At 44.0% G+C, this 26,896-nt stretch overlaps 1 protein-coding gene across 4 annotated transcripts in view; it reads left to right on the top strand.

Annotated features, from left to right (window-relative positions):
• Positions 1–26,896, top strand: part of LOC124612849 (neural cell adhesion molecule 2) — a 609,158-nt gene that overhangs the window by 407,247 nt on the left and 175,015 nt on the right. For all 4 annotated transcript variants that reach the window (XR_006979578.1, XR_006979577.1, XM_047141276.1 and 1 more), the window contains exon 9: positions 21,520–21,813. Coding sequence is in view for 2 of the 4 variants with exons in the window: in XM_047141276.1 (XP_046997232.1) it covers positions 21,520–21,813 (294 nt within the window). In the remaining 2 variants the exon portion in view is untranslated. The remainder of the gene's footprint in view (positions 1–21,519; positions 21,814–26,896) is intronic.

Below are 26,896 nucleotides of genomic sequence, written 5' to 3'. Positions count from 1 at the left end.
TGCAGCCGACAACCCGGCGCGCGGTGGCGCGATTAGGACGCGGCGGCCGGATCCGCTTTGTGCCGGCACAGAGACCGTGACGGGAGCGGTCGTCCCCGGGCGCCGCGACGCCGGGCGCCGGCGCTGTCCATCGCCTCGCGCCACGCCGCGCCTCCCCGGCCGGCGGTGGTCCGACGCGCCTAATTATTTACGGGGCTCTCTTCGCGGCTGTCCATCTTTAATGGCAGCGCTCAGCGGATCCGGTTGGGCCTCTGTGGAGAACCAAAGGGACGGAGGGAGAGAGGGAGCGAAAGAGAGAGAGAGAGAGAGAGAGAGAGAGAGAGAGAGAGAGAGAGAGAGAAGGGCCGCGTCCGTGGAGTGATGAGAGGCGCAAGCTGACGCCTGCCTCCGCCCGGCGGAAGGCTTTGTCCGCTCACGCAGATTTGCGGCGCCACAGCTAGGGACGACATCGGCGCCGGCCTTTATGCGGCTGTCCTCTGCAGCCTCGAAACCGGAAGCGCAGCGCGGTCATTCCTGTCGAGCTTCTGAGCACGTATGCATAAATCAAAGCGAACGCTACTTCTTCAGTATCGTAGAGTCCAGTCCTGCACTGTGCCCTTGGAGATTATTCCCTCTCCAAATGCGTGAGCAGAGTGAAATGTATGCAGCACGTGTCGCTTTCATTTTTATACAAATTGTGGTAAAAATTTTATCGTCTCGAAAAAATGAATTTACGAAATTACTATTTTGTTAGCATAGAGGAACATGACCGCACAACGGTTACCTGTATCGCCTGGTTTCGATTTTGAATGGAAATATCAGTAGAATGTTTCTCAGTGTTGTAAGCATGTGGAAATCCAGCTATCCGAGGCAGCAGTAAAAAAATTTTACATTTCTCAGACGTATCAAATGGTTTCATTAACCACCGGAACACCATTGAGTGTTGGTGTGTCACTAAGACCGCGAGACAAACTGGCGAAGAAAGGCAGTGGAACGATGTGGATCACAACCGCACAAAAACACGAATGCCCACCATCATCAGGTAAGTTGGTGTTGATTGTAGTTTGGGTTTCCCATGATATGTTGCTAACAGGTTATGCTCGGAAGGGGGCAAATTTTTACAGAGTACTACCTAAATCTTCTCTAGGTTGTCAAGTTGGTTGGTTGGTTTGGGAAGGGACCAAACAGCGAGCCGGCCGCTGTGGCCGTGCGGTTCTAGGCACTTCAGTCTGCAAGCGCGCTGCTGCTGCGGTCGCAGATTCGAATCCTGCCTCTGGCATGGATGTGCGTGATGTCCGTGGGTTAGTTAGGTTTAAGTAGTTCTAAGTCTAGGGGACTGATGACCTAAAAAGTCCCATAGTGCTTAGAGCCATTTGAACCAAACAGCGAGGTCGTTGGTCCCATCGGATTAGAGAAGAATGGAGAAGCATTTTGGCCGTGACCTTCCAAAGGAACCGTCCCGAAATTTGCCTGAAGCGATTTAGGAAAATGACGGGAAACCTAAATAAGGATGTCCGGACGCGGGTTCGAACCGTCTTCCTCCCGAATCCGAGTCCCGCGTGCTAACGACTGCGCCACCTCACGCGGTAGGGTGTCAATACGACGAGTCGCGGGACGCAGTCCAAGGCAGAGTTTTGCTCCCGGTAATGGCTCGCTAATTCTGCGCAGGACACAGTCGCACATGTCCTTTCTTTGGGCTACCAAATTTTGCCTCACCTCCGGCAAATTACTGACGTGATAACCCCGTAACTCTTTCCTCGAAGGAGATAGGGGGTTAGAGAGGGGGTTGTTTGGGGAAGGAGACCAGACAGCGAGGTCATCGGTCTCATCGGATTAGGGAAGGATGGGGAAGGAAGTCGGCTGTGACCTTTCAAAGGAACCATCCCGGCATTTGCCTGGAGCGATTTAGGGAAATCACGGAAAACCTAAATCAGGACGGCCGGACGCGGGATTGAACCGTTGTCCTCCAGAATGCGAAGGAGATAGGCATTTCCCTAATGATGACCAGTTTAGTTTCAGCCAAATACTGTACTCTGTTACCAAAATTTCTGCCAAGTCATCTATGTTAGGAAAAAATCTTACATTGAATTGGGGATACATAGAGGTTTTGTCGGAGTCAATAATTATAACTTCATCCCTCTAATTCAGTATCGCTCATAAGTAACTAAAAAAACTACTATGTTGGAAAGGGGGAGAGAGAGAGAGAGAAAGAGAGCTCTTCATGTTACTCTACTACTGCAACCTACATCTTTCTGAATCTGCGTAATGTATTCATCTCTTGGTCTTCCTCTACGGCATTAATGGCCCAAACGTCCCGCCAATACTAAATTGATATCTCAGAATATGTCCTATCAACCGAAGCCTTCTTGTGCTCGAGTTGTGCCATAAATTTTTTGTCTCCCCAGTTTTATTCGGTACCTAGCCATTGTTACGTGATAGACCCACCTCATCCTCAACAGTCTTCTGTAGCATCACATTTCGAAAGCTTGTATTCTCTTTTTGCCTAAACCGGTTTCGTCCATGTTTCACTTCCATACAAGGCTACACACTAGTCAAGTACCTACGTGAGAGACTTCCTAACAGTTACATCTACACTCCTGGAAATTGAAATAAGAACACCGTGAATTCATTGTCCCAGGAAGGGGAAACTTTATTGACACATTCCTGGGGTCAGATACATCACATGATCACACTGGCAGAACCACAGGCACATAGACACAGGCAACAGAGCATGCACAATGTCGGCACTAGTACAGTGTATATCCACCTTTCGCAGCAATGCAGGCTGCTATTCTCCCATGGAGACGATCGTAGAGATGCTGGATGTAGTCCTGTGGAACGGCTTGCCATGCCATTTCCACCTGGCGCCTCAGTTGGACCAGCGTTCGTGCTGGACGTGCAGACCGCGTGAGACGACGCTTCATCCAGTCCCAAACATGCTCAATGGGGGACAGATCCGGAGATCTGGCTGGCCAGGGTAGTTGACTTACACCTTCTAGAGCACGTTGGGTGGCACGGGATACATGCGGACGTGCATTGTCCTGTTGGAACAGCAAGTTCCCTTGCCGGTCTAGGAATGGTAGAACGATGGGTTCGATGACGGTTTGGATGTACCGTGCACTATTCAGTGTCCTCTCGACGATCACCAGTGGTGTACGGCCAGTGTAGGAGATCGCTCCCCACACCATGATGCCAGGTGTTGGCCCTGTGTGCCTCGGTCGTATGCAGTCCTGATTGTGGCGCTCACCTGCACGGCGCCAAACATGCATACGACCATCATTGGCACCAAGGCAGAAGCGACTCTCATCGCTGAAGACGACACGTCTCCATTCGTCCCTCCATTCACGCCTGTCGCGACACCACTGGAGGCGGGCTGCACGATGTTGGGGCGTGAGCGGAAGACGGCCTAACGGTGTGCGGGACCGTAGCCCAATTTCATGGAGACGGTTGCGAATGGTCCTCGCCGATACTCCAGGAGCAACAGTGTCCCTAATTTGCTGGGAAGTGGCGGTGCGGTCCCCTACGGCACTGCGTAGGATCCTACGGTCTTGGCGTGCATCCTTGCGTCGCTGCGGTCCGGTCCCAGGTCGACGGGCACGTGCACCTTCCGCCGACCACTGGCGACAACATCGATGTACTGTGGAGACCTCACGCCCCACGTGTTGAGCAATTCGGCGGTACGCCCACCCGGCCTCCCGCATGCCCACTATACGCCCTCGCTCAAAGTCCGTCAACTGCACATACGGTTCACGTCCACGCTGTCGCGGCATGCTACCAGTGTTAAAGACTGCGATGGAGCTCCGTATGCCACGGCAAACTGGCTGACACTGACGGCGGCGGTGCACAAATGCTGCGCAGCTAGCGCCATTCGACGGCCAACACCGCGGTTCCTGGTGTGTCCGCTGTGCCGTGCGTGTGATCATTGCTTGTACAGCCCTCTCGCAGTGTCCGGAGCAAGTATGGTGGGTCTGACACACTGGTGTCAATGTGTTCTTTTTTCCATTTCCAGGAGTGTATATTCGATGTTAACATATTTCTCTTCTTCAGCAATGCTATTCTTACCATTGTTAGTTTACATTTTATATCCCCCTACCTCGGCCCTCATCATTTACTTAGCTGCCCAAATATCAAACTCATCTGCTGCTTTAAGTGTCTCCTTTCCTGTACCTAATTTCCTTGACCTTACCTGGTGTAATTCGACTATATTTCATTATCCTTGTTTGCCTGTGTTGATGTTCATCTTATATCGTCCTTTCAAGACACTGTCCATTCTTTTCAACAGCTCTTCCAAGTCCATTTCTGTTTATGAGAGAATTACAATGTCATCAGCAAAGCTTCAAGTTTTTATTTCTTCTCCCTGAACTTTAATTTATCCTCCAGTTTTTTTCTTAGGTTTCCTTTACTGCTTGTTCAGTGTACATATTGAATAACTTCTGGGATAGGCAACGACACTGTCTTACTCGCTTCTCTACCACTGCTTCCGTTTCATGCCCCTCGACTTTCATAACGGCCATTTGTTTTATGTAGAAGTTGTGAATAGCCTTTCGCTCCTTGCGTTTTACCCTTGCTACCTTCAGAATTTCAAAGAAAGTGTTCCAGTCAGCATTGTATGTCTACAAATGATATAAACGTAGGTTTGTCTTTCCTTAACCAATCTTCTAAAATAAGTCGAAGGGTCAGCATTGCCTCACGTGCTCATACATTTCTGCAGAATCCAAACTTATCACCCCTGATGTCAACTTATAACAGTTTTTCCATTCTTCTGTAAGGAATTAGTGTTAGTATTTTGCAACCATGACTAGTTAAATTCGACATTTTCACACCTGTCAGAAAATGCTTTCTTTGGAATTGGAATTACGACATTTTTCTTGAAGCCTGAGGTTATTTCGTATGTTCCATACATCTTGCACACCAGGTGGAATAGTTTTGTTATGGCTGGCTTTCCCAAGGCTATCAGTAATTCTAATGGAATATCGTCTATCCCCGGGCCCTTATTCCGACTTAGATCTTTTAGAGTTCTGGCAAATTCTTCTCTCAACATCATATTTCCCATCAACGTCCACTTTCCTTTCTATAATACTGATTTCACATTTATCTCCCTTGTATAGATTCTCTATGCACTCCTTCCACGTTTCAACTTTCTGTTCTTTGCTTAGGACTGGTTTGCCAACTGAGCTCTTGATATTCATATAGCTGTTTCGGTTTTCCCCGAAGGCCTCTTTAATTTTCTTGTAGGCGGGTCTGTCTTTCCCCCTTGTGAAATATGATTCTATGTCCTTACGTTTGTCCTCTAGCCATTCCTGCTTTGCCATTCTGCACTTCCTTTAAATCTAATTTCTTAAAAGTTTGTATTTCCTTTCACCTACTACATAAATCGTGGTCATAGTCCACATTTGCCCCTGGAGATATTTATAATTTAAAATCTGGTTCCTAAATCTCTGTTGTACGATTATATAATCAGTCTGAAATCTTCTGGTATCTCAGGTCTCTTCTGCGTATACAACATTCTTTTCTGATTACTAAGGCAAGTGTTAGTGATGGTTGAATTATGCTCTATGCAAAATAATTACTAATTACCAGATTACAAGTAATGCCATATAAAACAAATCTCATTTATTCTTCAGTCTCAGTTGCACATTTTTAATTACATGATAACTTTAGATCGCTATAGATCATCTTCGTCTGTGTCAGAACGTCCACCACAGTTCTCCGATGCAAGTTTCTGACGCAGACAAGACGGCTACTGAATCAACTACGTACATTGGAAGATGATACAGAGAGATCGAAATATATCATCTATTTAAAAATGTCCAACTGAGACTGAAGAATAAATGAGTGTTTTAAATATCAATATTGTTGCTAAGTCTCTGTGGGACCAATATGACCTCTATAGTACTAATGGAATTCTTTGACGCATCACGTGACAGGGATATTTTTAGATTCTTAAACAGTCTTTGGTGTGACAGCACACCTTTAAAATTATTAATTATTATGGTTGAAATTTGTAAGTTGTTGGGGGCGGTGAGGGGGGGGGGGGGGTGAATTTTCATGGCAATCGTAAACCATATAGAAACTATACAGAAAAACTGCTAAAACTTTCGGTTTCAGCTAATTTTCCATAAGAATAACTGCCAACGTTATGGGCATTTACATCAGTAAAATTATTATATTTGGCATGATTTCATTCAGTGATGTAATACAGGTTAGTGTCTTGGAGTAACTGCTCGCTTAGGTAAATACTGTGTATTGCACAACATAAAGTAATTAGAATCATGATGGTGTTGCCACAGGAACACCTCGCAGTTGCTGGTTCCAGTAATTGTGAATCTTAACCACAGTCTCACAGGATATTTGTTCCCGCTTGGAAACCACCAGATCTCACCACCAGCTCGCCTGGCAATTGACTGAAAAAGCGACTCTACGACGGACCAGACGTCAGACAGCATTCACTCCTTTTTGAAGTAGAGCACGAAACGTAAAATATTAAAAATGGAACTTTTATTCTTAAAGGAAATTTGTAGTCACCAATCCATTACGGTTGTAGAATAAGAGAGAACAAGGGAAAGTGATGTGCACTTTCCTCTAGTGTATAACTGGGGCTGCCCCATCCATTCCTATGGAAGCTTTTTTACCTGAAAATGCAGTAAATATGTTGGTTTACGCAAGTTCAGTTTAAAGGCATATAACGGATAATTGTTGTTTTTTGTGGAAGCTGGCTGTATGGGCGATGCCCAAAACCTGTTAAAAGATGTATGCAACAAAGACATGTAAAAATACACAGCCACCGTCTATGAGACGGAGCATCCTCAAATGATACACCCAAATATATTTTCTAATTACATATTACAGAACTTAAATTATCAGTAGGCATTTCGAATATTTCTCATACATATTTCAACAATGACAGGGGTTTTCTTGGGAACGTTTCACATCGAATGACGTTTTTTGAGCAGGTAGCAGCTAGCCTTAAGGCCACACGTTTAAATGTCAGTAGGTCGATGTAATAAATATTTGGAGAAGTAGCTTCTGTAGAGCACAGCTCTTATACACTTCCAGAAGGATCAGTCCTGAAGGCTAACTACGTCCAACCAAGCTCTGCATAGTTTTCACGTTCCGCCCCTTATAACGAAGCTGAGCCAACGAAATGGTTAAACCTTCAGTCTCTTAAATTCTGTCTCTGTGTATGCATGTTATGCTTTGAAGCGTCATTAATTTACGTTTAATATTAGTGTTTTGGTAGGAACTGGCAGTCCTATCCGCTCTCAGGCAGGCATGGTAAGATTGTAAATGTCTCTCTAGAGTGCACTAGAATAAGGTTGCGTAAGTATCAACTCCTAGCTAGAGCTTCATAAACAATTAGAGAAAATAAAATCACAAATATGTATCATTATTTTCAGTCGCTAAGAAATTTCTTTCTTGCTAATGACGACTACAGGGTAAAGTGAGGTACTGAAAGTTCCTTTTTGTGAGAATATTGTGTCACAGTTCTTGTGAGAATTATTTTCTTGTGAATAAGTGAAAAATACCGTAATTTGAAAACAGCACAATGTAAATTGGTAATATGTTTACCCAACGACGTCACTTTTCCAGCACTTTACCGCAACAAGCTGTAGTAAAAATGAAGCATTTTCGTGAGATATTTAATGCTATATTTCACTTACAGTACATATTTTCGTGATAAACAATCATAAGCATGAAAACCACTAATTCCGGCACATTGGTTTCGCAAATACTGAAATCAACAAGGCGGCTGCTCCGTTTGCTTCTGTCAGCCAGTTACAGCACAGAATCTCTGACGTCTCGGAAACTTCACTGTTTCGTCACGAGAACTCATAAATACCGCGGACAGAATACAAACGAAAACCATTAAATGTCTCCAGTTCAGAACCGAAATCATGAAAAACTAATCATGCAACGAAGCTAGTGTGCCGCAATTGGTGCTTTTTTTATAGTTGCGTATTACAAAAAAAATGCAGATTAAGTCATAGACCACATAAATGATCTCTTCAAAACGCGTCATTTTTAGCACAGTTTCTTGTACTGAAAATGTCGGAAACCTTACGTCCGTAGTTAAACATGTTACCTACAGCTATTACCTCGGAGACAACTTATGGTGTTATGTATTTCGTTGATTTCAAAAAGGATAGGAGATGCTGTCTGTGAACTTTAGAGAGAGTCGAGGCACAATGGTTCTGTATAGAACTCACAAGCCGCGACCACGCAGCTCTTTGACAATGTGCCAATGGCAGTAAAACGTGTGACAGATAGCAAAAGTGTTGCTAATGTCAAGTTTCTTTTCTCCCTAACATTTATTTCTGTCCCATAGAAGAATTATTCATTAGAAATAAGTAGTCAATTACAAACCTTGTAAGTTACAAATCACTAGGTGTGTAGAACGACAACAACTGTGATGATACGTTTCAATCGATGAAACCATAGAAATCTGCGTCAAAACAATTCATTAATCACGACTAGTCTGATGACATTATAGTCACATCTTCAGATAACAAACTTTGACCTACAGAAGATACAATAACCATAATCAGAACAATCTTAACAAAACAGCGGAGTGACGTAACTCTGACTGACATGTGAGGTATACTGTCCTTTCAATATATAATGTCCTTCAAAACTCCGTAAGGGTAAATAATGGAAGTCTCCTATCTTCCAACACAAAACTGCCATCACAAAGCACGCAACTGTCATGAATAAAGTAGGCAGCGGAAGACGTAGATCTAGAAACAAGAGTCTGTTCTGTACTAATAATGTAACTGTAAAACCATCATGTCGGTCTGTTTGAACACGACAAACTCCAAACCTACTACACGAATTTCCATGGAATTTTCACAAGCAGCTTGAACGTAGTTTGGGGCAGCGTTTATGCTTTATTTCATCAAAATCAGGTCATAAAAGAAAGACATCATAATTTAAAGTTTTATTTAAAACCGTGGTGTCTTTCTTTTTGTCTGTGTGAACACGCTAATCTCCCAAACTGCCAGACGAATTTTCAGGGGGTTGTCACAGTCAACTTCAGTGTATCTTGGGGCAACATATACACTTTATTTCACCAGAATCGTAACTCGGAGGAAAAGAGATCATAATTTAAAGTTTTATATGAAATCACCTGCTCAGCTTAGTAGTTCGGCTGTTTGAGAATCACGGCGTAGTATACCAAAGAACTAATAGGGACGCCGTTAGTTTCTTAGTCCATCAAAGAACCAACATATGGCGCTGTTAGATTATCTTATCTGTACGAATACAAACAAATAGCGAATTTCGTTGGGTAGTATATCTACATCTACATCTACATGACTACTCTGCAATTCACATTTAAGTGCTTGGCAGAGGGTTCATCGAACCACAATCATACTATCTCTCTACCATTCCACTCCCGAACAGCGCGCGGGAAAAACGAACACCTAAACCTTTCTGTTCGAGCTCTGATTTCTCTTATTTTATTTTGATGAACATTCCTACCTATGTAGGTTGGGCTCAACAAAATATTTTCGCATTCGGAAGACAAAGTTGGTGACTGAAATTTCGTAAATAGATCTCGCCGCGACGAAAAAATCTTTGCTTTAATGACTTCCATCCCAGCTCGCGTATCATATCTGCCACACTCTCTCCCCTATTACGTGATATTACAAAACTAGCTGCCCTTTTTTACACCCTTTCGATGTCCTCCGTCAGTCCCACCTGGTAAGGATCCCACACCGGGCAACAATATTCTAACAGAGGACGAACGAATGTAGTGTAAGCTGTCTCTTTAGTGGACTTGTTACATCTTCTAAGTGTCCTGCCAATGAAACGCAACTTTGGATCGCCTTCCCCACAATATTATCTATGTGGTCTTTCCAACTGAAGTTGTTCGTAATTTTAACACCCAGGTACTTAGTTGAATTGACAGCCTTGAGAATTGTACTATTTATCGAGTAATCGAATTCTAACGGATTTCTTTTGGAACTCATGTGGATCACCTCACACTTTTCGTTATTTAGCGACAACTGCCACCTGCCACACCATACAGCAATCTTTTCTAAATCGCTTTGCAACTGATACTGGTCATCGGATGACCTTACTAGACGGTAAATTACAGCATCATCTGCGAACAACCTAAGAGAACTGCTCAGATTGTCACTCAGGTCATTTATATAGATCAGGAACAGCAGAGGTCCCAGGACGCATCCCTGGGGAACACCTGATATCACTTCAGTTTTATGTGGCTTTACTGATTTCATTCATGCATTACAAACTTAACGACGTTGCTTTGTTTTCTATTGGTTTTCTGTATTTTCTGTGCTAGGAGAAACGAATTTATTAAATTTGCTTTGTGACTTGGTTACCTGCCCTAAATATTTTGACATCGTTTTGTTTGCATACAAAAATTCATAGAAAGCGGCGGAGTCTTTGTGAATAGACCAGATCGGCTAAAAGCCTGGTACTGCGCTGTCTCTAGAATCCATTGATGATCGTGAGAGACGAGACTTGTGCCTCGAAAACAACAGGCTTTAATTCGGTCTTGGGAAACTCCTTCCAAAAGAGAGGTGCAACGTGAGAGACGAGACTTGTGCCTCGAAAACAACAGGCTTTAATTCGGTCTTGGGAAACTCCTTCCAAAAGAGAGGTGCAACGTAACTGTGGTCGAGATCGTAATGCATTATCTCGCTCATCGGAACTCTTCGCTCACAGAGGCTTCAATTTACGTCTCTTCAGTGTAACATCATAGAAGAAGAAATTTTGACAGGAAGGGACGCAGGTGAGCAAGTTTTTACAATTTTTATAACCTGAATCCGGCTTATTTCTAAGACTTTGCCATTTCGCTTTGAACGTATTTAATTCGTAGTAAACAAAGCAAAAGGCCAGACACTGAGTGCTGCAGGCGTGGATCTTAGTGTCAGCTGTTTTTTGACTCAGCCAGCTCTAAGTGCCTCTCTCCCGTATTAGAGAAGCAAATGAGCCCTTCATTTATGCCGCAATCATACTTTTCAAGTGATGTATGGAGAGAAGCCTTGTAAGTCAAAATTAAATTCCAAACACAGCTGTAAACAAACCGCGGGCCAATGCCGGGTTTCATAGCGAGCAGTTCAATAAGAACCGGCACCCTAAACGTGGAAACAGCCTCAACACGAGAAAAGCTTACTGGAAATACGTAGGACGTCTTCTCAGGCAGCGATCAGCTACACTACTGTCACATAGACAGAATAAGAAAGTACCATCCTTGAAAGGCAGCACAGTGGTGTGTGCGCTGGATCCAGGAGAAACGACATGGCGGGTCAACAGCCACCAAACCAACGCGAGAAGCAACGGTACAGTGCCAGACTAAACCGGTATATAACTGGAGTAGGCAATAGAAGATATGGAACCCTGTACAAACCAATAAACAAGATAGCAGGTGTTAACAGCGTTTGAAGTATTAAGCAGATATTAAATTAATCTGACACAGTGTCATAAAAACACGACAAAAATCAAGCGTATTTTTCAGATATTTTGTCTCAAGATAAAAAACTCACATATATAGTGTAGTCACAAACAGTTTGCAAAGTTTGTAATACTACTGCACGATAGGCTGTGCTGAGAAACACCTATTAAGAAAAAAAATCGATCGTTGTGCCGTTTTCGAGTTAATTAGCATTGAAGTTAACTTATCAGGTAGTCGCGCGCGTAATTCAAGCGGCCCCATTGTCGACGTCGCTTGTGGCGGGGTGCTTGAATTTGCGGGCGCAAAGGCCTGATTGGCTGGCTTCAATGTTAATTAACTCGGAAACGGCGCAACATATCGAATTTTTATCTGAACAATTATTCTCAGCACGACCTACACTGTAACAAGCTTACAAGCTTTTCAGACTTTTTGTGATCATCCGCTACGCAGCCAAGTGATGGCGTCAGTATGACAATCAGAATAAGTGTATGTGATCGTGGCAGGAACATCTCTTTTTACTTGGGTGACAGTCCTCAGTTTAAGGCTCCAAGACGTTATACCAAATACTGCCTTTAAAATTACGCAACGGATGTATGGAATATCAGGTGGACTGACTTGGTGCAAGCAGGATGTAACGCATTACGATAAAGCGAGGAGATGATACTCTTGCGTAGCCAGAAATTATTTCTTATTCTAGCGTCTTTGGTTCATATGCACAGATATAATGAATTATAGTCCTGTGTTTAGCTGCAACGGCAGTCAGCGATTTGTGTTTGTCTACAGGGAAACTTTGTAGTCTATCCTCTCAACGGGTTTTTCCAAACATTAATTCTCTTCTCTTTCGTGGTGATTTTTCGAAAGTGATCCGTATAAATTCTCCATGTACACTGACATTAAAATGTAGGATTTACTCTACATGGCGCAAAGTGTGTTTCTGTTGTGGTTCATTTAATTAATTTATACAATATTTCTCTTTTAAATTTAAAAAGCATCGACAGATATCCACAGCTTTTTGCAAAAACAGAAAGTTAATTGGTTTATTGATCAATAAATAAATGATATACGTATGAGTTTACATCCAAAACACAACTAATTATCAATGATTATCATGTTGTTTATAATAAAATGTATCGTTAATGTCAAGAGAGAAAAGTAATTTTCGCTTGTAGCTTCAGTAACGACAGATAAACTGTACAACAACACGTTATATAACCTCTCATGCGCCGCAAAAACGGTAATACTAATTAAATTTGATTAAATATGCATTTATGATTTTATTTTCTCCGTAACCAATGAGAGCCGGCGTAGCGATTAGGCGCTTACTATTTTCATTCTGCCTTTAGCGTGTTCAGTAACAGTTTCATTTGAATACCTGCCACAATTCAATACGCCTCCTCTGTTTTATACTATGTATAAAACTCTTTCATTGCTGATTTTACGCCTTTGTTCGTAGCGTACTGCTTTTGTTTCAGTTATATGTACTATGGTACCACCTGAGTCTTATCGTAACGACTATGTCTGCTTGCCTTTGACTTACGACTATTCCACTGCAAAGCAGTTTTTTTCTCTTTTTCTTTCTTTTAAGCGGTATATTCCTCAATCAGAAATATTCAACTTCATACTACCTGTTCGTTCGTTAGCCGGCCGCGGTGGACGAGCGGTTCTAGGCGCTTCAGTCCGGAACCGCGCTGCTCGTAGGTTCGAATCCTGCCTCGGGCACGGAAGTTTGTGATGTCCTTACGTTAGTTAGGTTTAAGAAGTTCTAAGTCTAGGGGACGGATGACCTCAGATGTTAAGTCCCATAGTGCTTAGAGCCATTTGAACCATTTGGTCGTTTGTTTTTGTTTCTCTCTCATAATACGTGCCTGCTTTTAAGTTTACGAACTTACGTACATAACAAATTAATTCTGGCAGTATGGAATGAGCCATGATTTCAATAGTTGTTCGATGGTTTTCGGCTGTGGTGAATATCCCTGTAATAATGAAATAGGCATATCGTATGTATCGAAGTTAGATTCGCCAGACGAACGTAAAAGACGTTTACATACGGGTAATAGCCTCGTAGAACAGAAACCTAAATTGAGGTAGTATCTAGAAGTATAAATGACGTGTATCTGAAATTACCACAGATTAGATAAATGACAACACTCAGGAGTTTATAATTATTTCAAAAACGTCGTATTTCAAATGTTGCTTTCATTTACCCGTCTGTCCTACCAAAATGTGCGTTTCTCCTTCTACGGTTATGGATCAAAGGATACCTTTTCATTTCAGCTACGAAAAATCGGTGGATATTAACGTCGTGATCTTTTGGTTTTTGGAACAACCAAGTATGTAAACTAAGTATCCAAATCGTTTAGACGAGAATATGTGCCGATTTTTCATTAGTCAAGTGAAACTGCTCCCTCTGCCTGTAAACAGGCGAGCGGAAAAACATATTTATATCGGACGGACATGCAACTGCACTCAACATTTTATTCATGGGAAAGCTACAATCTGAATTATTTCGAATCTGTGTCAATGTAAATCCGATCTATTGTTCCAAAAAATTTCAATGATGCTTATTTTAATAAGCAACGCGAAACGCGTCTGTAACTTAAGTTTGTATCACACTCCAACAATAAAGAGCAGTCTGAATTTGAAGACCGAATATTTGTGACTTGCTGCAGAAAAAAGAGCACAACAATAAATTTGTCATGTCTTCTATTTCAGTAAGCCTAGTTTTGTTCTAGACTGTACCTAGAGTTCATCAGCCTATAGTCAAGACATGTCTTAAGTCATTCGGCGGAGGAATAATCTGCCGGTCGACAAGCGTGGAGGTATCTGAAATTAGTTTGCTCCACTCGGTGAGTAGGAAACCAAACGAGAAGAGTTAGTCCATTAAGAATCGGACCCTCCAAAGAGGAGCACCTTTGGCTACCTGCAGTTACAGAGAACCGCCAATCAGCGTGTACGGTTAATGATGCAGAGGCGGTGCCGCTGAAACATCCTTTCGGTGACAGATTCTGTACCCACAAATCGTCCGGAACCACCCACTCTCGATATCAGCCTCTTACCTTGTTGCCACGTAACACACGATACTAACTAATTGTACTGACGAGGTAACTCTGCCCGTGTTTAAGTAATCACTTACGAGGACGCTAACACGTTTCCTCTACCACATGTATCTATTGCCAACTAAGACTGTTACCCCCACAGAATGACTTTGTGGTCCACATGCATGTGTAGCGGTAAACGCGCGCGGTCTGTTCAGGGACGTCGTTATGGCACTAAAGCAACAATGGATACTGTAAAATTCAGACACCTTCAACGACTGGCACAGATCTATTATTCTCGTGTTTCTAAGATTACCCTGCGTTTGCCGAGTCACTATTTAAAAAGTATCCTTACCACATATCTTTACTATCGGCGTAAGCACGTCATCAATGTCCACAGGGTTCGGTCGTCCAAATACAGTAGTCTGGTCAGGAGTACCGTCCATGCTCTCAACTACTGCAGTGTACTACTGTACATGTATCCAGACATGTCAAACCACGTTTATTATACTGGATGCTTATATCAGAATGGCTCTGCTCGGCTGAAGGCCACTCGTAATGTAGTATCTCCCTATCAGTGGTTACTCTTAGAATCGCCAAAACAGTTTGTATGACATAACCTGAACTATGTTTCATGTAGTTAAGTCTTTCGACTCATTAACCTATTTGAGTTCTAAGAAGTGTACTAAGTGGCATCGTAATAGAAGTCCATCAGCCATCACACATTCTTCGCTGACGGACTTCTACGAAGGATATCCTTGTAGAACCTGCTTAACATGTATATGGTTGATTTAGATCAGTAGCGGTGCCCAAGCAAAAGTTACATAATATGAGACAATATCGTGTAAACATAGGGAAACACGACGGGCACTTGCGTTCTTGTAATCGTTCAGTAGCTAATGATTCGTACTACGAAAGGAAAATGATTGTCAACAGTTGCGTCGTGTCCCGCACAGAAATATGCACCTGCAAAAAGTTCTGCCCGTATAATAGCCAATTTCATATTCTTACTTGGATCTTATACAGCGTGTATTATTGCAAGGCTTTTACTCACCGAATATTTCTTTTCCAGTAGCTTACCACAGAGTAGCTTTATGAGGAGAATGGTAGCCTATCAAACTCGTAGACACACTAGTTAACGGGATCTTTCATCTTTCTCATTACAATATGTTTTCTTCTTGAGTTCCCTAGTGTTTCAAATTTCTGTTGGGTCCATTTCTTCGTGTATTGGAACCTCATGACGTTTAAATTAATTTCTTCTCTTCCTTTACCACTATTCGCAACATCTTTACAGACAATGTCCACACGCGCCGCAATGTACCTACAAAATTACATCGTTCTATCACACACAGATCAACAGATACTACGTCATAACCACTGAGACGCATGAAAAACTGGAGTGTCATACATGATTTTTAAATTTATTACTTATTTGTCAGTAACTTCATTCAGAACGTATTTCGCTGACAATATTCATAGATACTGCTGAATGTACCTATACAAATATATCATTTTACGACAAATAGTTCAGGAGACGTCATGAACAATGAGATGCGTGAAAAACTGTCGCATCATGCATGGAGTTAGAACAAATTTTTCCTTTACTAATAAGCCACTCCTACAGTCCAGTTAACTTGAGGAAATCTAGCCGTCTGTAGAGCTGTGATGTGGCATTGCCAAAGAGATATTTGTAAAATCGAGTTGTACATTCGCGAAACAGCTGCGTCCAGCGTACAGAAATACTGCGCTTCTTAATTAGGATACTGTACTTATATATTTGTACATTATTCACATTTCTTTTTACGACTGTTTCATAATTTCAAAGGTGTTGTCGCGAATACATGGAAAGGAAATTGTTTCGATATTACACTACGAACACAGTTTATCTTTTGTTTCTATTCATAATAGAAAATTGTCAAAATGAATATCAGGGCAATGCCGGGTTTCTGAGCTAGTAAATTTATAAAATATTAATACTAGCCGTCCCAAGCCCTATACTAAGTCAGCATCAGTGCAAGACTTATCAAGTAATGCTGCAGTAGTAATTCTTCTCATGAACTCAAAAATGGCTCTGAGCACTATGGGACTCAACTGCTGAGGTCATTAGTCCCCTAGAACTTAGAACTAGTTAAACCTAACTAACCTAAGGACATCACAAACATCCATGCCCGAGGCAGGATTCGAACCTGCGACCGTAGCGGTCTTGCGGTTCCAGACTGCAGCGCCTTTAATCGCACGGCCACCTCGGCCGGCCATGAACTCGAGTGCTTCTGTCGTACTAAGTGAGGCAGTTGTTTATATACTCGAATCGTATTTCGAACCTTCATACCTTTGCTAGTATTTCCCAACATTGGCCTTCCGTTGCTTCCTCAAATCGCTCGAGATAAATATCGGAATATTTTTTGTTAGATGTAAAATGCTGATTTCCTTTCATATCCTTCCAAACCGAAGCTTGTATGCAGTTTTTAATGATCTTGTCGTCGGCGGAAAGTTAAACTCCGAAATTCCTTAATTCTGTATAGTTCTGGTCTGGTCCAGGTGTAAACAGACGTCGTACAAAAATGGTTCAAATGGCTCTGAGCACTATGGGACTTAACGTCTGAGGTCATCAGTCCCCTAGAACTTAGAACTACTTAAACCTAACTAACTTAAGGACATCACACACATCCATGCCCGAGGCAGGATTCGAACCTGCGACCATGGCGGTCGCGCGGTTCCGGACTGTGGCGCCTATAACCGTTTGGCCACTCCGGCCGGCTGACGTCGTACAGAAAAGACTACTTCTGTCACTGTAGAAGTATAAATGTTTGTTCGCTACCAGTTCATAGAAGATAATATTCTAAAATGTTTGTAATAATTAAGCAAAGTTTATGACATAAATGACGGTTACCTGACTCACGAAAGGTGTCGTGACGTGAACACACAACTCCCACTGACGTTACGAGATGTGATCAAAAAGTAAGGGAAATTTTTCAATTTCGCTGGCCTTATACAAAAAAACAAAAAAATCCTGTTGGTATACATGTTCCTGATATATGCTTGCATTTTCTGCCGTTTTGAATATTTTGTTTCCTGTCGACAGTCGAAAAGATAATACATGTTCTCGAGTAAACGTTGAATTTTTGCTTTCAAAAATGGTGTGTCAAAGAATGTGCATTAAAATTTGCTTGAAAAATGGAATAAAGTTCAGCACCGCATTCGAAATTTCGCCTGTGGCTTTTGTTGAATCTAATATGAGTAAGACAAAACGCTTACGAATGGTATAAAGTTTCAAAGTAGGTCGAGAAGACGTTAAAGACGACGATCGCTCTGGACTCCCTCGCGCCGACAGCGGTGGCCGAGCGGTTCTAGGCGCTTCTGTCGGGAACCATGCGGCTGCTACGATCGCAGGTTCGAAGTCTACCTCGGGCATGGATGTTTGTGATGCCCTTAGGTTACTTAGGTTCAAGTAGTTCCAAGTTTAGGGGACTGATGACCTCCGATGTTAAGTCCCATAGTACTTACAGCCATTTGAGCCATTTCGGACTCCCTAGCACCTCAATTACTGATGCCAATGTTGAAGAAGTAAAGAAAATGGTTTTGAAAAATCCCCAAATTACCATTCAGAGAGCTTGCTGATGATGTCGGCATATCCTTGGGCTCATTCCAACCAATATTTTTGAATTTTTTGGGCATAGAACGTATAGGAACAAAGTTTACTTCGAAAATGTTTGATTTCAACCAAGAACGACGTCCCATAGACATTGCTCAGGAACTGCTCAGTGAAGTCGACAACGATCCAGAACTTCTAAAGAAGATTATAACGGGTGACAAAATTTGGTTCTATGGGTATGACGTTGAAACCGTGACCCAGCCGTCACAATGGAAACTGCTTGAAGAGCCAAAATAAATAAATAAATAAATTAATTAATAAATCTCAAGTTCCATCACATCTGAAGGTTCTTCTCACTGTTTTCTTCAGTTACACTGGGGTAGTCCATCCTGAGTACCTGCCTTGTTATTATATACTACCTGGAAGAAATGCGCCTTTTGCGTGAAGAAATGTGAAGAAAATGACCATAAGTGTGGCAAAGCCTCTCGTGGAAATTGCGTCACGGCAATTGTCCCGCTCACTCCTCGATGCTTGTTTGCGATCTTTTTACAAAAATCAAAACCATTGTATTGTCTCAGCCACCGTGTTCGCCGGACATAACCCCCTGCGACTTCTTTGTACTCCCGAGGCTAAGGGAACGGTGAAAGGACGTACTTTTTCCACCATTGATGAGATAAAAACAGAACCGCTGAAGTAACTGAGCACCATAACGAAAAGTGAGTTCCAAAGAGATTTCAAGACTGGAAATAGCGCTGGCACGAATGTATTACATCTGAGTTTGATTACTTCGAACAAAATTGATGCTGATAAATAAATTGAGATTCTGTAAGAAAAAAAATTCCCATTACTTTTCGATCACATCTCGTAACTTGCCTTAATTTCTGGCAGAGATCAGATGCTTCTTGGCACGTTGTTCTGAGTCACGCAGGTTATCGTGGTAACACGCAGCAGTCGACACGCCAATAGCATATCGGCGGTCTGATGGTTGCTGCTGCGTGCTTTCAGCAGCATCATTTACCATGGAGATCGTACTCTTCCTGCCACCAGCGTACGCTACAGTTAGCACAGTTTCCCACAAATATGAAAATGTTCTGCTGGAAGAACGTAACTATGTCTTGTAATACGACAAATTCTTTTCTTTCAAATTGGTTTTTCACGTAACAGCTAATCTAGAATTATTTTATTACGGCTTCAAAATTTAAATTATCCACAGCTTGCGTCATATCATTTCCCTAGCTGTAGATATGAGGATTCGGAGGAGAATTAACTCGATTTGGAATTTATGTGGGGTAGGGATTTTATGTTGTTTTGAATCTGGTGGACGACCGCGACTTGGGGATGTCTCATTGTCTGTCAGTGACCCAAGAACCGCTACCCCGCAATGAGCTGCCGGTGGTGGCGTTCATCTGCAGTCGATGGTTTTCCTTAATCTGGATAAAAGGAGCAGTAATGCAGGTTCGCAGTGCATGATGACTATAAAGGTCCAAGACTGCAATGCTCGTTTAAAGGCTAGAAATTTTCCACTGCCGTCAGGTTTTCTCAAATTACTATTTAGTTGGATGCCAGAGACATGCTATTAACACCACTCATATTCATCACGTGTTCTACGTTTGTTTGTCTTTACTTCTGCTGCTGTCGCCTGATCCGCTACGACTGAAAGTGTCGACAGTCTTGCTAGTACGATAAGTGAAGTCTGTTGTCTCCTATGCTCATTGCCACCTATGCTCTCGTCGCTGCAAGTACTGTTTGTGTACAGCTCTGGGTATTATTTCTGAACAGATGCTGAGATCGGCCCACAAGTTAGCAGCAACTTAGCTTCCCGACTTATTGCACCACTTGAACGTAGCCATACAACTAAATACCCAACACAATTTGAAAATAATCATACTCCGAGAAAATGCAACTTACACACACTTCCTACACTGAAGAGCCAAAGAAGCTGGTACACCGGCCTAATATTGTGTAGGGTACCGGGAGAACGCAGAAGTGCCACAACATGGAGTGAAAAGAACTCTACTAATGTCTGAAGTAGTGTTGGAGGCAATTGACACCATGTATTCCGCAGGGCTGTCGATAAATCCGTAAGAATACGAGGCGGTGGATATCTCTTCTGAACAGCACGGTGCAAGGCATCCCAGATATGCTCAATATTGTTCGTGTCTGGGGAATTTGGTGGGCAGCGGAAGTGTTTAAACTCAGAAGAGTATTCCTGGAACCAAAATGTAGCAATTCCTCACATGTGGGGCATTGCTTTGTCCTGCTGGAATTGTCCAAGTCCGTCGTAAGGCACAACTGTCATGAATAGATGCAGGTGGTCAGACAGGATGCTTACGTAAGTGTCACCTGTAAGAGTCGTATCTAGACGTATCAGGGATTCCATATCATTCCAACTGACACGCCCTACACCATTACAGAGCCTTCACCAGCTAGAACAGTCCCGTGCTGACGTGCAGGGTCCATGAATGGATGAAATTGTCTCTGTACCCGTACACGCCTATCTATTCGATAAAATTTGAAACGAAACTCATCCGAACAGGCAACATATTTCCAGGGGTCAACAATCCGATGTCGGTGTTGACGGGCCCAGGTGAGGCGTAAAGGTTTGTGTCGTGCAGTCATCAATGGTAAACGAGTGGGCCTTCGGCTCATGAAGCCCATATGGACGATGTTTCATTGAATTTTTTGCAGGTTGACACTTGTTGATGGCCCAACACTGAAATCTGCAGCGATTTGCGGAAGGGCTACACTTCTGTCACGATGAGCGATTCTCTTCAATCGTCGTTGATCCCGTTCTTACAGGATCTTTTTCCGGCCGCAGCGATGTCGGAAATTTGATATTTTACCTGATTCCTGATATTCACAGTTGTTGCTGTTGTGGTCTTCAGTCCTGAGACTGGTTTGATGCAGCTCTCCATGCTACTCTATCCTGTGCAAGCTTCTTCATCTCCCAGTACCTACTGTAACTTACATCCTTCTGAATCTGTTTAGTGTATTCATCTCTTGGTCTCCCTCTACGATTTTTACCCTCCAAGCTGCCCTCCAATACTAAATTGGTGATTGCTTGATGCCTCAGAAATAGTCGTACCGGAAAATCCCCACTTCATCGCTACCCCGGAGATGCTGTGTCCCATAGCCCGTGTGCTGGCTATAACACCACGCTCAAACTCACTTAAATCTTGATAATTGTAGCAGCAGTCACCGATCCAACAACTGCCCCAGACACTTGTTATATAGGCGCTTGCGACCGCAGCGCCGTATTCTGCCTGTTAACATATATGCCTGTATCTGAATTCGCATGCCTATACCTGTTTCTTTGGCGTTCAATGTATATTGTAGAACATATTCATGAAATCTTAGCGATAATGTCTGACACTTATAGTCCGTAAGTTGACGCCTTTTTTTATTTTAATGCATACGAGGCTGCTCTCTGGTAATGACTCGATGGCCTGCAGAGATATGACTGTAATGCAAGACCCGTTGTGGTGTTGGGGCAGACGCGCCGACGTGCCGCGACGAGCGTGAGCAGCTGCTGGGCGCACTGAAGCACGAGACGGTGGCGCTGCGCTGCGAGGTGGACGCCAGCCCGGCGCCGCTCGCCTTCCACTGGACCTTCAACAACTCGGGCGAGCTGGCCGAGGTGCCGCCGGCGCGCTACACCAGCCTCGGCGCCATCTCCTCCCTCAACTACACCCCCGTCTCCGATATGGACTACGGCACGCTTGCCTGCTGGGCCACCAACGCGGTCGGCAACCAGCGGGCGCCGTGCGTCTTCCAGGTAGTGGCCGCAGGTAAACGAGACCTCCCAAGCCGCCGACGGGCCGCACCGCCTTGCCTCGCCTGCACTGCTGCAGCGCTTTGCACCAGCCTCTCACTGCTGCACCGCTGCACAAGCGCGTGCCAGCCTGGCACATGTCTGTGATTTTGAAATTTATATAGGTGGTGTCGTCTTGTACCTATACATCCCACTCCAGAACGGTAGCAGAAGATAGGAACTATTGTCCGTGGATACCGCTGTGTAAGTTTAATGAGTTCAAAGGATGACGTAAAGGTTCCATCATTTCCTACTGTAATAAATGTTTCCAAGCGACTAGTTACGGTCAAACGAATATCTTCAAAGCACTGATCAACACTCCATCGAGTTGAACGACGGTTTCTTACGAGGCAAACTCCCCATTGCACCCCTCTCAGATTTAGTGGGTAGAGGGCCTGTTGGACAGCCCGTCACAAACTGAACGCAGTTCGAGCATGAATACTAGAAGTAGGTGTACTGGACTGTGAAAGATAGCAAAATAGAAACACTGAATGGTCCAAGAACGTAAGTGCAATACAGGACAGCCGTGAAGAGAAATAGCGTCGTGGTTAAGTGGAACCGGCACGGTAGCTCAGTATGTTCGGTCAAAAGCTACCCTCTGCAGGAAAAAAACTGAGCGAATGTATCAACGTTGATCTCGAACTGGAGTCATGACACGTCCGCCCCGAACAAAGCCAATGAGCAATGATCAAAATATGGTGACAGTGTTGGGCTACCGTGCGGACGAACCGTTTTCAAACCTCCCTTGTGCCAAATTTCTTCCATTTTTTTTTTTTTTGCTGCTGTTCGCCTTATTCAAATTTGTGTCTTACTTTATGCTGTCACGTCCGTTTGCAACAGCTAGGTGACCTACAATGGCAGTTGATTCTGCACAACTACTCTATTAGCAGCCGAAATAAAGTGGCTTTCGAATGGCAACCGAAAACTTCTGCTAACAAGGTGACAAATCAACCGAATCCTCCACCGGAGAACATGTTTGGTGTCTCATACACGGCAGTAGTGAAAGTACGTGTGTCATATGATAGGAGTCTCTTACCGACGCACCTAATTGGGGCACCTGGTCAGTGAGTGAGATTGCCTTCTTGCCAGATTTAGGTGTTCGTATGATTGTGAATGTGATCACTCCCAAGGAAATGATGAAAACATAACAGTTTGTCACATAAGCTGCAACAAATGAACGCAGCAGTTTCACAATCATACAATTTCTCTGTGCTCTGTCCAAATATATGTTTTTAACGTATTTAAAGCTGCGATCCGTTTTGAAAGTCTTGACTCTTGAATTCCTTTGTTGCCACATAGTTCACACCCGTTTATTTGTTATTTTTATTTCAGTCAGACGTCTATAAGGTGTCTCATCTGCTCTCAGTATTCATCACATTCACTTGCAGCGGTAACGTATTCTTATCACATGTTTCATATCCTATAACCAATGTAAAGTATCACAACTGCCTAGACTACAGAGAGAACGAACATTTCAATGATCGGAACGACAGTTCATAATATTATGAAAAAACAAAAATAACACGAGAGAGTTTTGAATACGGTTCGCCCGCTTGTTACTCGGACACCATGGTCACTTACACACGACGCCATTGCTGTTCCACACTGCTCTTTATTCTTTTCCTTGTACAGTTCACTATTTTTATTTTGATGTTTTTCCGCAGTTCAGTACACCTTCTCCCTGTTTTCATGCTTGATCTGTGTTCGGGCGTTGACAGGCTACCGACTGGAACCTCTCACCACTAACACTGATGGAGTACGATGGCTAGTTTCCACTGTTACCGTTATTTCCAGGATTTGCTTCTATTCGCACCGTAAGTGCATCTATTAGTTTATGCTGTTTGATCAGAAGTGACAGAAGCCATCCCCCCCCCCCCCCCCCGTGACCAGTATAAAATATTAGATGGCGATTATTGTGTTGTCGATAGAGAATCAGTATCACAACTGGATGGGTCCGGCAGGTCGGTTGGTTTGTGTGGGTTGAAGGGACCAGAATACAAAAGCCTTTGGTCTCTTTTTTCACAATCCTGAAAACCCACAAGGAATAAAAACAAGCAACAGAGGTAACAAAGGACGACACAGAGCAAGAAAGACACAGACAAAGACCAGAAAACAAGGAATTAAAAGCACACAGAGTTGTACAGTGGTTGGCCGACCATGGAAACAAAAAAGGAAAAGCCAACCACTGAGAGGCACTAAACACCCCAATCTAAAACCGCAGGCCGAAGGCCAGAGGCAACACACAAAAGGGACAAACCCTCAGATTGAGCCATAAAAGCCCCCTGCTAGAATAACACTCAAAACTAAGCCTGCCATGGCAGCGTCATCGGTTAAAAGAACAAGGAGCGCAACAGGCAGCGCAAACGTCTGTCTGAGCGCAGTTAAAAGCGGACTGTTCAAAATGTTCAAATGTGTATGAAATTTTATGGGACTTAACTGCTATGGTCATCAGTCCCTAAGGTTGCACACTACTAAACTTAATCTATCCAAAGGACAAACACACACACCCATGTCCGAGGGAGGACTTGAACCCCCGCCGGGACCAGCCGCTAAAAGGGGACAGTCCAAAAAGATGTGGACCACTGTCAATGCTGACCCACAGCGACATAGAGGTTGGTTTTCGCAGCACAATAAATGATCATGCGTTAGCCAGGTGTGGCCAATGCATTGCCGGCAGAGAACAATGGAGTCCTTGTGAGAGGCTTGCATAGAGGATTTCCACATACTTGTAGTCTCCTTGATAACCCAAAGTTTGTTGGGTGAAGGCAGGGTTCGCCATTAATCACTCCAGGTACCAAGGACTTTCTGCCGCAATACTAACTGGAGATCACATTCCGAAAGGCCAATCTCCAGGGCCAGTTCACTGATAGCCCGTTTGGACAGCCTGTCATCATGTTCATTACTTGGGATGCCAAAATAACCTCGGGTACACACAAACCACGGGGCAGCCGCAATGAGCAAGAGTGTGGATGTACTCCTGGATAGCCATCACCGGACGAGAGCGAGGAACACACAGGTCGTTAGCTCGTAAAACGCTCAGGAAGTCACTACAGATGACGAAGGACTCACCTGCGGATATCCTCTAGGGCGAGAGAGATGGATACCAGCTCTGCAGTGAAAAAACTGCAACCAGCCGGCAATGAGCATTGTTTAGAATGATCCCCAAGAGTAATAGCATAACCAACTCGACCAACAACAATCGAACCGTCGGTATATACCACGTCAGAGCCGTGAAACGCGGCAACAATGGAAAGAATGCAGCGGCGGAGGGCCTCAGGAGGGACTGAGTCCTTCGGACCCTGTGCCAGATCCAGCCAAAGGCATGGGCAGGAGACACACCACTGGGTATATGTAATCGGCCCAGAAAAGTGGTAGGAGAGGGAAAACCTCAAGCCCAGAGAGAAGAGCCTGGATGTGAGCTGATATTATTCACCCTGACCAGAGCCGCTGTCAGGAAGATGGACGACGGAGTTGGGGAACAGGAGAAAGTAATTTATATGCCCAGGCAAGCTACAAACAAGTGCAGCATAAGTTGATGCCGGATCCTCAATTGAGGGACACCAGCCTTCACAAGGATGCTGTTTAGAGGGCTTGTGTGGAAAGCTCCAGTTGCAAGTCGGACCCTGAAGTGAACTATGGGGTCAAGTAACCGCAACCTGGAAGGCGATGCTCAACCATAAGCCAGGCTCCCATAATCGAGATGGGACTGAATCAACGCCTGATACAGTCGTAGAAGTGTAGACTGATCGGTACCCCAGCTTGTGTGACTCATGCAATGAAGAGTTTTAAGATGGCACCAGCATGTTTGTTTAAGCTGCCGAATACGGGGGAGCCAAGCCAACTGGGCAGCAAAAAGCAAGAACCGATGCTTCTCCACCACAGCAAGGGTATCACCGTCAAGATAAAGCCATGGCTCAGGGTGAACAGTGCAATGCCGGCAGAAATGCTTGACGCGGGTCTTGGCAGCCGGGAAATGGAAGCCTTGCGTGATGGCCCAAGACTGCGCCCTGTGGATAGTGCTCTGTAGCTGCCTTTCAGCAACCACAACACTAGTGGAGCTATAGTAGAGGCAAAAGTCATCAGCATACAACGAAGCCTATACGGACATTCCCACAGCTGCAGCTAGTCCATTGATAGCAACTAAAAAGAGGCAGACACTCAGGACAGTGCTTTGCGGGACTCCATTCTCCTGGACTCGGGAGGAACTATGTGAGGGACCAACTTGCACTTGGAAAGAACGAAGAGACAGAAAATTTTGAATAAAAATCGGGAGCAGGCCCTGAACACCCCACCCGTGAAGTGTGATGAGGATGTGATGCTGCCATGTTGTATCATATGCCTTCAGCATGTCAAAATGGACAGCAACCAGATGCTGACGATGGGAAAATGACATGAGGATGGCAGACTCCAGGGAGACCAGATTATTGGTGGCAGAGCATCCCTTGGGAACCCACCTTTGGACAGGGCCAGAAGGCCACAAGATTCAAGTAGCCAACTCAACCTCTGGCTCACCATCTGTTCAAGCAACTTGTACAAAATGTTGGTGAAGCTAATGAGGCGGTAGCTGTCCACCTCCAGTGGGTTCTCACCAGGTTTCAACATGGGGATGACAATGCTTTCCGACTATTGTGTTGAGAACTCATGCTAAATCCAGATACGGTTGAAAAAGTCTGGGAGGCATCACTGGCAGTTCACTGAGAGGTGTTTGAGCATTTGATAGTGGATGCGATCCAGCCTGAGAGCCATATCAGGGCAAGTGGCTAGGGTAATTTGGAGCATTGTATGATTTGCGGTGGCGTATGTGGAATGAAAGTCTCCGACATTCCAACTGCTCTTTCAGGGAGCAGAAGGCCAATGGGTAATTCATAGAAGCGGGACTCTGAGCAAAATGCTCCACTAAGAGTTCTGCAATCGTATCGGTGTCAGTACAGCGCTCCTGTTTCCGTCAGTGAATAAGGCATTGGGCTCAGGCATGGAACCGCTTAAAGGCAATGAGGTGGTCCAGTGACGGGTGCCACTTATGACGTTGGAGGGCCTGCCTGCAATCACGAATCACCTCA

This window comes from Schistocerca americana, chromosome 4 (genome assembly GCF_021461395.2).
Source record: "Schistocerca americana isolate TAMUIC-IGC-003095 chromosome 4, iqSchAmer2.1, whole genome shotgun sequence".
NCBI classification, from domain to species: Eukaryota; Metazoa; Arthropoda; class Insecta; order Orthoptera; family Acrididae; genus Schistocerca; species Schistocerca americana.
Note: the sequence above shows the minus strand (reverse complement) of the source record. Positions and strands in the feature narration are given on the sequence as shown.